The sequence below is a fragment of the Gouania willdenowi genome, chromosome 11 (assembly GCF_900634775.1).
Source record: "Gouania willdenowi chromosome 11, fGouWil2.1, whole genome shotgun sequence".
In the NCBI taxonomy this organism is placed as follows: domain Eukaryota; kingdom Metazoa; phylum Chordata; class Actinopteri; order Blenniiformes; family Gobiesocidae; genus Gouania; species Gouania willdenowi.
In genome coordinates, this window is record NC_041054.1 from 18,536,916 (window position 1) to 18,548,602 (window position 11,687).

The 11,687-nt window shown below is 38.1% G+C and overlaps 1 protein-coding gene across 1 annotated transcript; it reads left to right on the plus strand.

Moving 5' to 3' along the window:
- Positions 1–2,371: 2,371 nt before the first annotated feature.
- On the plus strand, positions 2,372–11,235 carry gjb9b (gap junction protein beta 9b). Its single transcript, XM_028461039.1, has 3 exons — positions 2,372–2,490; positions 9,498–9,960; positions 10,051–11,235. Exons 2-3 carry the CDS (start codon positions 9,571–9,573, stop codon positions 10,459–10,461), a joined length of 801 nt encoding a protein of 266 aa, XP_028316840.1. The 5' UTR covers positions 2,372–2,490; positions 9,498–9,570; the 3' UTR covers positions 10,462–11,235.
- The last annotated feature ends 452 nt before the right edge of the window (positions 11,236–11,687 follow it).

An 11,687-nucleotide genomic window follows, 5' to 3' on the forward strand; every position in this document is an offset into this window, starting at 1 on the left:
TGATGATGTAAGAAACCACCAAAATGTCACAAACCACCATTCTCAGCCAATAGCTAAATTTGATTGTCGTAGCTGGGTTTCAACCCATAAAGGGCAGTCACTCTTACAATCAACAACACTACTACATACCCCAACAGAAAGAAAATGGTTTAGGGGTTTAGTTACTCTTTAAGATACCCTATCCTGCATGCACACATGAATCTAATGATTGTGTAATTGTACCTCTAGAGATAGCCCAATGATGAGCTAATCTTAGCAATCAGGTGTAGTTGTAGTCCAGGGTAGTGTCTGGTGGTGGGCTATACTGTAAGATTTAGTATTAACCAATACCATTGGTCTTGTATCTATTTGGTATTGATCTAATACCAAATAGATACAGGACCAATAAGAATACCACTAGAACTTGCTAGAAAGACACTAAAGTATAACTGCTTCAAAAAGTGACAATAAGGACCAATTGGGTTCCAGCCCCTAACCAAGAACACAGTGGCCATGGATTCAACCATTGACTAAACAGGCAACCCTTACAATTAGACCAGTGGTTCCCAAGCTTTTTGTGCCCAAGACACACCAAAGGACAAGTAAAAATCTGAAGCCACACCTATTGTGCAAAATAGTCTTTATAACGTGTCTTATCACTCATATCATGTACAATATCTGTAAATGTGCATAATTATTTACCAATACCAAATTAGTCATAAAATATTTATTAACTAAATATATATTTTTTTAAAAATAAAAATAGGTAAAAAGTTTGCCTCTGTAGTATGAAATGAGTGCATACAAAGTAGTAAATAAAAAAATATATTTTTTTGTGTAGCTGTTTATTGCAATAATGTATTCTTGTCACAAAATCCCTCTTTACAGAAAAAAGGGAATACATTTAGATTGAAAGTAAGTGGAAATATACTAATAGGAAACAGTTTACATACCACACGTTTACATACCAACGTGCATCTGATTTCCAGTAATCCTTTGTTGCTTAATCACCTTTTTCTCTATATGTCTCATCATTTCTCATGCACCTGTTCTATTGTCTTCTTCTTTCTAGGTTTGTAGTTTCTCTTTCCTCTAAATGCTCATGAGCAGGTCTTACTTTCCCTTTAAGGGTTGCGTTCCAGAAGATTCTAAATAGCTATTTAATTAAGTGACATTGAAAACTTAGAGAAGCATTACACATGTTTATTTATTACTTTCACTGGCATTTTTTTTTTGTTTTGTTTTGTTTTGTTTTAGTCTTAGCAGGAATATGTAAAAAGTAACTAAAAGATTTTGACAGCATTTTAACTAAAGCTAAACCTTCCACAGTGGAAGATTCCATTACATAAATTTTTTGGAGAGGATACAGAGCAATATACTGATTCTGGATCAGAAAAAAATCTAAATATGCAGATCTCTCACCGTTGGCGAAGTTTAAAAAAAAATCACATCTCGGTTCATTACTTTTTAAAATTATTATAATTATTGTTACTATACTTTTCTCTTTATTTGTTTTTTTTTTTGTTTTGTTTTGTTTTGGGTTTTTTTTTGTGGCATCCAGTGTGGTGAGCAAAACAGAAATTTAATTGTGTAGGGAAACATGTTTCTGTACTGTGCTTATGTCAATAAACACTTTGAATCTTGAATCTTGAATCTTCATATTTGGCCAGTCTGTATGTAATTTGACTCAGTTATGTTGGGCTGATTCCTCAATTACCCACCGAGTTTCATCCGCTTCATTTTGTCACATTTCTTCGAAAAAATTATGGTGCCTATACACTTAGACCTACTGTATTGTTATTTATGGGGATGGATTGTTTTCTTACAAGCCTTTAATGTGTGAATGATCATGGTATCATGATCAAGATCACTGATCCAGATAACTGACAATATCTGGCAAAGAGGAGATTTGGCGATTGGCAAAGGTCTTCACTTTGAGTGCTCTTATTTATTTATTTATCTTATTTTGTCCTATAAAGTATTTAAGTATTAATGTTCTTGGCATTTATTCACACATACTTCAGTTGTGACAAGCCCTGCCCAGGTGTTTGCAATCTGAATGGGACACTGATGAAAACATTAAAATTAAAATGCTAGATGAAGAGTTTACAGTCAAAAATATCCAGATTCAAGCTCTTTTGCCTTAAAATGATATTTCCCTTAAAAGTATCTCAACAGTTTTCAACCACTTCTCATCGATTCATTTCCCATCTTCGGGTCCTTCTGTGTGTCAAATTGTTTGACACACACTATCTGTGTGTGGTGATTTCTCACAAACCTCCAGGCAAGTCTTTTCATGCCCAGCAAACACAGATTGCAACTGCCAGTTAATCGAAAAGGAATTGTCTGTCGGAGATGCTCCACCCATCCTCCAATACCTCAGCTTCTGCATCAGGTTCACACCTTAAATCCAGCCCTCGCATGGTAACCAGGCGACACCGGGTTAGCGTTGACACAAGAGAAGCGGACACGACACACTCAGGAAACATCTATTGCCTTCTTTTGTCTGGGGTAAGACATTATTCTGTGTACAATTATGTAATTATGTACAAATGGATAAAGAGGAAAAGATGTAGATTATTCATTGAATGTTTTGTGGTAAAACAAGGACAGACGATAGCAAAAGAAGGGCGAAGTTATCGATCATTATGTTTTCTTTTCGTCAGCTGAGAATATCATGGAAAGCAAAGAGCAGATAATGCAAAAGATTAAGATTATGTGGAGAGATAACTAAGTATCAGGTAAAGCTATATATGCTACAGTTTGCTTGTGCGTTCCTCTACTGTACTGACTGATTCATATCATCTTAAAAAATGTAATACAATACAGAAAAGTCTGAATAAAGCTAAAACAGCAAAATGTGTGACCGACAATGAAAACTAACAGATCATGGCAAACAGAGGGAGACGAAAAAAGCTCCGGTAGCACTTTTTCAGCCCCACCTTATTAGCGAGTGCATTGACTCATATATATTTTCCAACTAGCTGAACCTGTAGGGTGAGTCCCAGTGGAGGACACATCACCGTGTCACACCAGCCAGGATCAAGTTCAACTTCAAAACCAGGCAGTTATTAATCTGATACCCACTTGTGTTTTGCATGACGCTTCAAATATGCACAGCTTTTCATTTCAGATCTTTAACTCTGTGCAGTAAAGCTTTGTTTTCATCCCAGTGAGTCATAATAGTGCTACCAGACGTGACACATAATGCATGTTTAGTCGTCGCTGTCACAACAAATACAAAGACAAACAGGATGTCAGAGATAAAGAGGACAGCTGGGTAAAGAAAGCACAGGCATATTCCATCCTATGTGGAGAGATGCAGTGTTTGTAAATTTGCTGAGTCTCCACGGGACTGTATGCAAAAAAAAAAGGGTATGTCTGAGTGTTGTGTGCAGTACAAATGCAGACTGTAAGAGAAGTGTTGCTGGTCATGTTACCCATTTAGAAACATGGGTATAGTGTAGGTTACATCAGCATTTTCAAGGGTTTTAAGGGTTACGCTTTCATCAAATCAAGTCAGATCAATGCAGCTTGAGAGAGGAAAAACGCAACCACACAATGACGCCACAATGCTGAAAATGGCCCAAAAAATTCGCCATAGTTTCCGTTGCCTACGTTTTTTTTAAGTGACAATCACTAAATAGCTAATTAAAAAACCCACATTTTGACAAAAACGATATCAATATATAGTTGTATTTTCGTCAACTAATAAAAACTAAAGTGTAATTTCGTCACATGGGTAGAAATCCAATCAGAACTCATGTGATCATGTGGTGTTATGCATTAATCACCTCAAATCTGTCTGTGTGTATTTACAAACATTAATATCATCCCATATCAAATTGATGAACGGGAATTAAATCATTAAAAATAAAAAATTAAAAACTATATCTGTAACAGTATGTTAAAGCTAGGGTAGGAGATTTTTGGTTGAAATGGTCTTTATTTCCTGACAGAAATTAAGATTTAATGTGCTCTAAAAAGGAACAAAGAAAATCCATCATCTGTAGCAGCTGTAAACCTGTAATAACTTCGACCAATGAAAAAACCAACCGTTTTTTTTAACCAATCACGTCTCCCTGTCTCCCTGCTCGTTCTCGACCCCTGGCATGCACGAGCTCACACTGACAGAGTTAAAACAGAGTTTTTGGTCACGTTTTTTAACAAATATAATGATAAAGTTTATTGTTTACTTACTTACTTACTTACTTACTGCTGAATGAGACAACAAAGTTTCTACACAATACAAGCGATGAGCTGAGCTCCCCTTCTGCAGCAGCTGTGCGCGTGCATGTGAGTGAGACGGAGCACAGAGGGTAGGGGCGTAAAGGCGGAGCCATCGGGGAGGCTACATTCAAAATCATGCCAGCTTTCAAAAATCGCCTATCCTACCTTTAAGTTGCACTTTAAGTTTCGACGGTGAACTGCCAGTCTTCCTCAGAGGAGTTCTGCTGATCGTCTTTGATGGTTCCTTTGAAGTTTCACCTGACTTTCATCTAATAGTTCCAGCAAGATGCATTTTGTCTTCTTTTTTAACAGTATGTTAAAAGAAGACAAAATTAAGCTTACTGGAAGCTTACTGGAAATATACACGTGTATATATATATATATATATATATATATATATATATATATATATATCTGTAACAGATTTAGTCATCTAAACCTCAATGTCATTTAGTCGACTAAAACTAGACTATCTGAAATAGTCCTGATGACATCATTTTGACTAAACCTAAGTTGCATTTTAGTCAAAAGACTATATGACTAAAACCAAATCAAAATTTGCTTTGCTGCATATGAGATAAGACTAGAAGTGAATTAGCTTGTAAATCTTTGCTCGGCTGGAAAATTACTGTCTCGCATCCTTTTTTCAGTCGAATACAAAAAACTGTCAGATGTCGGACACAACTATGACATCCAAACTAAACATAGACATATTTCTAGTGACAAACCTTTTTGTTTCTTTTCAGTGCTGGTGCTCGCATCATGCCCTCCACTACCTAACAAAACACAACACCTGTGCAATTATTTTCCTTAATTTTTTTTTTTTGTCTTTGAAGGCCTGGAACTGCTGTAGGCCTTAAGCGCTACACAAATATTTGAGGCTGTTCAAACAGCTGACTGTTATAGTGGCTGGCATTGTGCTGTGTCTTTCAGCATAAGGGGAGAATGACTGACTCATTGATGTGTAAGGAGTCCGGCTTAAAAAGAGGAACTGTGTGGATTTGATACACCCATATGTGGGAGTGCAGATGGGGAAATGCCTGGTTGTCTGCTATCCCAACAGCTGATCGCAACTCGTGACGTGTTGGTGATCTCTCCCTGAATGTTGTGAATTTGTACCGTAGTCTTCTTATTTGCATGTTTGTCCCTTTACCTATTGTGTTGTTTTTTCTTTTTTTTTTTATCTATGGGAGTAGTTTGCATTTCTAGACTCTCCCAGTAGAAGAAGTGCTCATGTGATTTTTTTTGTTTCTTTTTGTTTTTAAAGGCATTTTGTTTTGTTAATGTACACTAAATATCTTTTCAGCAAATCGTTTGTGTGAGAAAGACTTTGGAAACCGAGGGTTTAACTATTAGTCTTATATTTTAGTTTAAGTTGACTTTGCAGTGCAGTGCCCGTAGGAAGTATGTATTGCTATAGAAAAGTTGGAGGTTAAGTAGATTTTTTCATGAATGGCCAAATAAGATTGAGTTTGAAGGTGGGACGTCAGGGACATTAGGTTTGTTGTTAAATGTGTAGAGTGATAACTATTGTGCTTTCATATAATTTGGCTTTTAGCACGGATGATGCAGGGAGTTGAACCCCATCTATTCCGACTACAGTTTGTTGTCCTCGTGGATCCAAATCCTCTCAGACCAGAACAGACTCAATCCGGACTCATTTAGTGTCATTAAGCCACCACAGTAAATTTAGATGCACACGGAATTTGTAAAGCATTTATGAAATAATTTATTAACAGTATCATTGCAGTCCAAACAAATCCCACGTCGCACACGCTTGAACCAAGCAGCAACCATGTACACGCTCTGCAAGAAACAGCCACTGTGGAGGTAGGACTGATGACATCATCAGTTAATAAATTAGGACACTGGAACATTGGTCCTACCTCCACAGTGATGATGTCATCAGCCCTACCTCCACGGTGATGATGTCATCAGTTAGAAAAAATGTATTAGCCAATCACTGCACATCGTAGCCACGTGTGGGTCAGAGCCAATCACTGGAGAGCCCACCCCCACACCCCACCCTTTTTGGAACATTAGAACAAATTCGACATTGCACACCCTTGAACCAAGCAGCAGGCATGTTGAAAGTCTCAGCTCTGTCCAAAAAAAACTTGAAAATTATGGATGCACACACTTGGGCAGTGTCGTGTCGTCAGCACTAGGGTTGGGTCGGCAGGGCGTTGCAAATCGAGACCACCAATGTCAACACCTATGACAATTTAATATGTTTCTGCTGGCAAGTGTTAATTCAATTCAATTCAATTCAACTGTATTTGTATGGCGCAATTTACAACAGTCATCTCAATGCGCTTATCAAAATACAAAATTCATAATAAAAAAGAAAAAACTCAACAAGATCCACATGAACAAGCATTTAGCCATCTAACAAAATCAACAACATCATAAAACACCATTAAAGAAACATAAACAAGTATTCAATACCAGCCTCCATACTCTCCCAACAAGATAGATTTTACCTCAAAAGAATGTTTCTCTATCGTCTCCAGCGCTGTCATCCTGCCTGTAGTGTTATCCTGCCCACTCGCTAGAGAACGTAGCAGCAGCGGCCATGCTCTATCAATTCACTAATGCACTGTGAACATACATATAGCATTTAGCATAGCGCGGTTACGTCCAAAGACAGCGTAGAGAGCTGCCTTTTTACGTAAATGGTTTTCATCTTGAGGAACTGACTGCGCATGTGCAAACACATAAAAACACGCTATGGGAACAGAGGCAGAGCAGCAATGTGCTTTTGGGAGGGGGTGTGGCCTCCTCCTGCCTTGCAGCGGAGTGAGACTGTGCAGCGTCTCTGCTGTACCAGAAAATAACGATGTTTAGTCATTTTGGCTATGAAAAGCACAAAATGCTGACACTTTCAAGCTTATAGGTGTAGGCTATCGGAAATGGAAAAATAAATAATTTATAATTATATTATTATTAAAACAAATAATCAAAATAACAATTCACCCTTGGGTAGGCATTGCCTACCTTACCTACCCTGACTGCACGTCACTGCACTCGGGCTATACACCAGCCATTGACAAAGTTTTAGGTCGAACAGATACTGCGTCGGTGAGATATTCGCTCCACACACACACACACACACACGCACACACACACACACACACACACACACACACACACACAGAACATTCTTGCATTGAATAACCCTTTTAGTGCTTGCCAATTTTATCAGGCACTGAACATGCAGCTTCTGGTTTCAGCCTTTAATTAAAAAAGCTTGTAATATAATACTTTCTCATTAACTATTAACCTGTGGAAACTAAAACCTTAATTATAATTTATTAAACTAGGCTCGTGCTAATGCTCGGTAAATGCTAAGCTGTTGCTAGTTTAAGGCTATTGCTAGGTTAATGCTATTGCTTGGTTAATGCTAGTTAATGCTATTGCTTGGTTAATGCTAGTTAATGCTAATGTTAGGCTAAAGTTAGGCTAATGTAATATTATTGCTATGTTAATGCTATGCTAATGCTGATGCTAAGTGGATGTTAATGCTAGCTAATGCTAGGTTAATGCCAATGTTAATGTTAGGCTAATGCTAATACTAGCTAATGCAAATGATAATTCTATGTACCATTATCATTTAGGCTAATGTCAATGCTAATGTTAAATAATGCTAGGTTAATGTTGTAATAATGCTACTAGTACAGTGCACGTCAGAGGTATGTATTCATATAGTGGGAGCTTAAGTAGAGGTGTCAATTATGGCCAAATGAGTATGTGTTTGAAGGTTGGATGCTCTAACTGGAACACTGATGACATCATCAATGTTTTTAACAGAAGTTCCACAGTGTGGACAGGAAAAGGAATGGGATATATATAATCTATGTATTTTCTTTTGGTAACCAGAACATCACCAAAATTTAATCACCTGTTCCTTGTCCCATTTATCAATTTTCCCAAAAATTTTGATGACATCATCAGTGTTCTAATTAGAATTGATGACATCGCTCCACAAACACACACACGCGCACACACACACAGACCTTTTTTGCATTACACACAGAGCCGTTTAGAGAGAGAGTTGCGACTTTGGTGTTGCAAAATGTTTATTTTTCGTGGTACTTCCAGGTCCCTTCTTTTTTCTCAACAACCTATGACAGATTATGTGCATGCGCGCGGCTGATGTGTGTGTGTGTATGTAAGAGGGAACCCACGGAGGAGATGGACCAGAGACCGGAACAGACTCGGTCCGGATTCGTTTAGTCAATCCACCACAGTCAGTTTAGATGCACACAGAATTTGTAAAGCATTTATGAAACTTGCTTTTATAGAGATAATTTATTAATCATTGCAGTCCAAACAAATCCGACATTGCACACCCTTGAACCAAGCAGCAGCCATGCGTATGTTCCGCAAGCAACAGTCACTGTGGCGGTAGGACTGATGACATCATCATCAAGCTAGGACTGATGACGCCATAAGTTAGAACGTTAGAACATTGGAACATTTTTGGGAAAAAAAAAAAAAAAGATCATTGGAACATTGGTTATATTATATAATGGTATTTTTATTTTTTAAGGGCTTTATACGCAACTGAAATATTTCTTTATACTTTTTCTTAGGGGATGTTTTTGAGAGCTTTTCCCAATCATGCATTTAGCTTTATTTATACTCAGGGTTTGCAAATTATTGGTACAATACAGGAAAATTATAAATCAATTTAAATTTCTGAACAAACTTGTTCATGTTTCTCAATACTTACACTTGGTTTGAATTTTCATCTTTGTAATCTATACCAGTGGTTTCCAATCTTTATCGTTCTGTGTACCCCCTTTGCATTTTTGTCTAATAATCATGTGTACCCCTTCTCCATATCATAAGTACCGTCTCCATAATTTCAATAATAATTTTCCTCAGAATTTTAAAATGCCTTTTCGTTTGTAGAACAGCGGGCTTTCCTAAACCACTAAATGTGTCTCCAACATTGGTTGACTAAGGCTTTATCTACAAATTCAAAACAATGAATGTAACTTAAAGTTGAAATTATTTTCGAAAAATACAAATGCAACTTTTATGTGATTACTTCAATAATAAATAATGACGGTTTCCAGATTATTTTTAAATTAATTGTCATTTCAAGTACCCCCTGCAATGTGCTCCTGTACCCCTAGATGTACATGTGCCACTGTTTGGGAACCACTGATCTTTACTATACAGTAACTGTTATTATCTTTTGGTTGAAAACAGATTATTGTTCATATGTCATGTTATTTTGACAATCATGTTTAAAATGTCCTTTTGTAATCCTTTTTTAGGTTTAAATTCTAATCCCGCTGGATCGTTTTGGGACTGGTCTTCATCCTCCTCCCCAACACCTAGCCACCAGCTATGAACTGGTCTGCATTAGAATCACTCCTCAGTGGAGTCAACAAGTACTCCACTGTATTCGGACGAGTCTGGCTCTCCATGGTCTTCGTCTTTCGCGTGATGGTGTTCGTGGTGGCGGCCCAAAGGGTGTGGGGCGACGAAAGCAAAGACTTTGTCTGCAACACCGCCCAGCCGGGTTGCACCAATGTGTGCTATGACGAGATCTTCCCAATTTCCCACATCCGCCTGTGGGCACTTCAGCTCATCTTCGTCACCTGCCCGTCGCTGATGGTTGTTGGGCACGTCAAGTATCGGGAGAAGAAGGATATGCAATATACGGCCTCGCACAAGGGCACACATCTCTACGCCAACCCTGGCAAAAAACGTGGAGGTCTCTGGTGGACTTACCTGGTAGGGATAGAAACTTTTACTCTTAGTTTCTATCAGAATCTAACTTGGTAGTAGTTACTCACTGATATTATTCTTCTTGTGCTCTCCTAGGTGAGCCTGATCTTCAAGGCAAGCTTCGACGCTGGCTTCCTCTACATCCTGCATCACGTCTACGATGGTTACGATTTGCCACGTTTATCCAAGTGTTCCCTCGAGCCGTGCCCCAACACAGTGGACTGCTACATATCCCGACCCACGGAGAAGAAGATCTTTACCGTGTTCATGGTGGTTTCCTCTGCAGTTTGCATCTTCATGTGCATTTGTGAGATGATTTACCTCATCTGCAAACGCATCCAGAAATTATTGAGGAGAAAGGCAGAGGCAGACAGGAGGTACTTTGTAGAAAATCATGAAATGACGATGTTGGCAGCACCCAGGTCGTCAGTCAGACTGGATCCAACCATCTCTAACCAGAACCTCAGTCACACCAAGGCTAAGGAGGCACTGCCAAAGAAATTATAGTGCACTGGGTTACACTGGGTTACAGTGGATATGTTGGACACTACAAGAACTGAAGGTGACACTACAAACAAACTCATACCACTCAAAAAAAAAGAATCTCTTTGTCATAGTCAAAGAGAAACCCATGACTCCATGAGTTTTGGACTGGGGGAGTTGTAAATATTGTTGATAACAGCATTAAACTTAGCTACAAGGAAATGAATACAGTAAAGCAGAGAGTGTTTTGTGTCCATCAAAACATCATATATAATAATGGAGGTTTACGGTAGTTGGCTTGTTTTCTTTAAAATACCTTGTGGAGCAGCCAGGAGAAGAAAAAAAAACAGTGACCATTGTTTTTGCACCATGACAGGTGTTGTGACAGAATCTGTGACCCAACAAAATGGTGGCCCCCTTCGGATTAAGCCTGTGTTTTCTCATGGACTTAAGCGACTGGTTTCAGAGCCACCATTTTTGGTCTTTAAGTCCTACGCTTGTTCCATGTCATAACAAGTACCGGTCCTAAACCAGAAAAAATGGGAAGGTTGAGTGTGTCAGACATACAAACAGTGATAAGACTTAGGTGATCTGCTGTGGTGAAAGGGGAAAAGCTAAAAGATTTTGCATTTGTGGTTTCGGTTTTGAATATTTGTGTTAAATGATACTTTTCCACCAATCGGAGCCCAGCTTGAGTGAAAAAAATAGTTGAGTCGACTCACAAATGAGCTTGTGGATCAGTGTCTCTGCCAGTGGCCATCACACCATGTGTACCAAAGTTCAAAGTAACAAAGTAAAGTAACAGACAAAAGGGCATGTCTCTCATTAAACAGCAATAGTTTATTATAACAGGTTATTAATATCCATCCATCCATCCATTTCGTGACCCGCTTGCTCTTTTTTTCAAGGTTGAGGGGGTCTGCTGGTGCTTATCTCCAGCTCTCACTGGGAACCAGTCCATCGCAGGGTTATCAATATAACATTGTAGCACAATCAAAAAAACACGCACATTCCTTTTGAAAGCTGTGTGCTGGATCAAAAAAGCCAACAGATGCAATGAAAAAAGTGATGTTTCAGCCCGAAATGTCACATTTTTTGGCGTAAGTTAAATTAACGATATAACATAACATTTTGATATATATATATATATATATCTTTTTTTTTTTTTACCAAAATATTCTATGGAGCGGTTGATTTATTTTCTTTTTTTTAGTTAAACTAAATTTATTTTATTCAACAATATTCATTTT

Coding starts and splice junctions, on each gene's coding strand:
- gjb9b (XM_028461039.1), top strand. CDS start 9,571: ATGAACTGGTCTGCATTAGAATCACTCCTCAGTGGAGTCAACAAGTAC. Junction 9,961..10,050: donor GTCTCTGGTGGACTTACCTG/GTAGGGATAGAA, acceptor GTGCTCTCCTAG/GTGAGCCTGATCTTCAAGGC.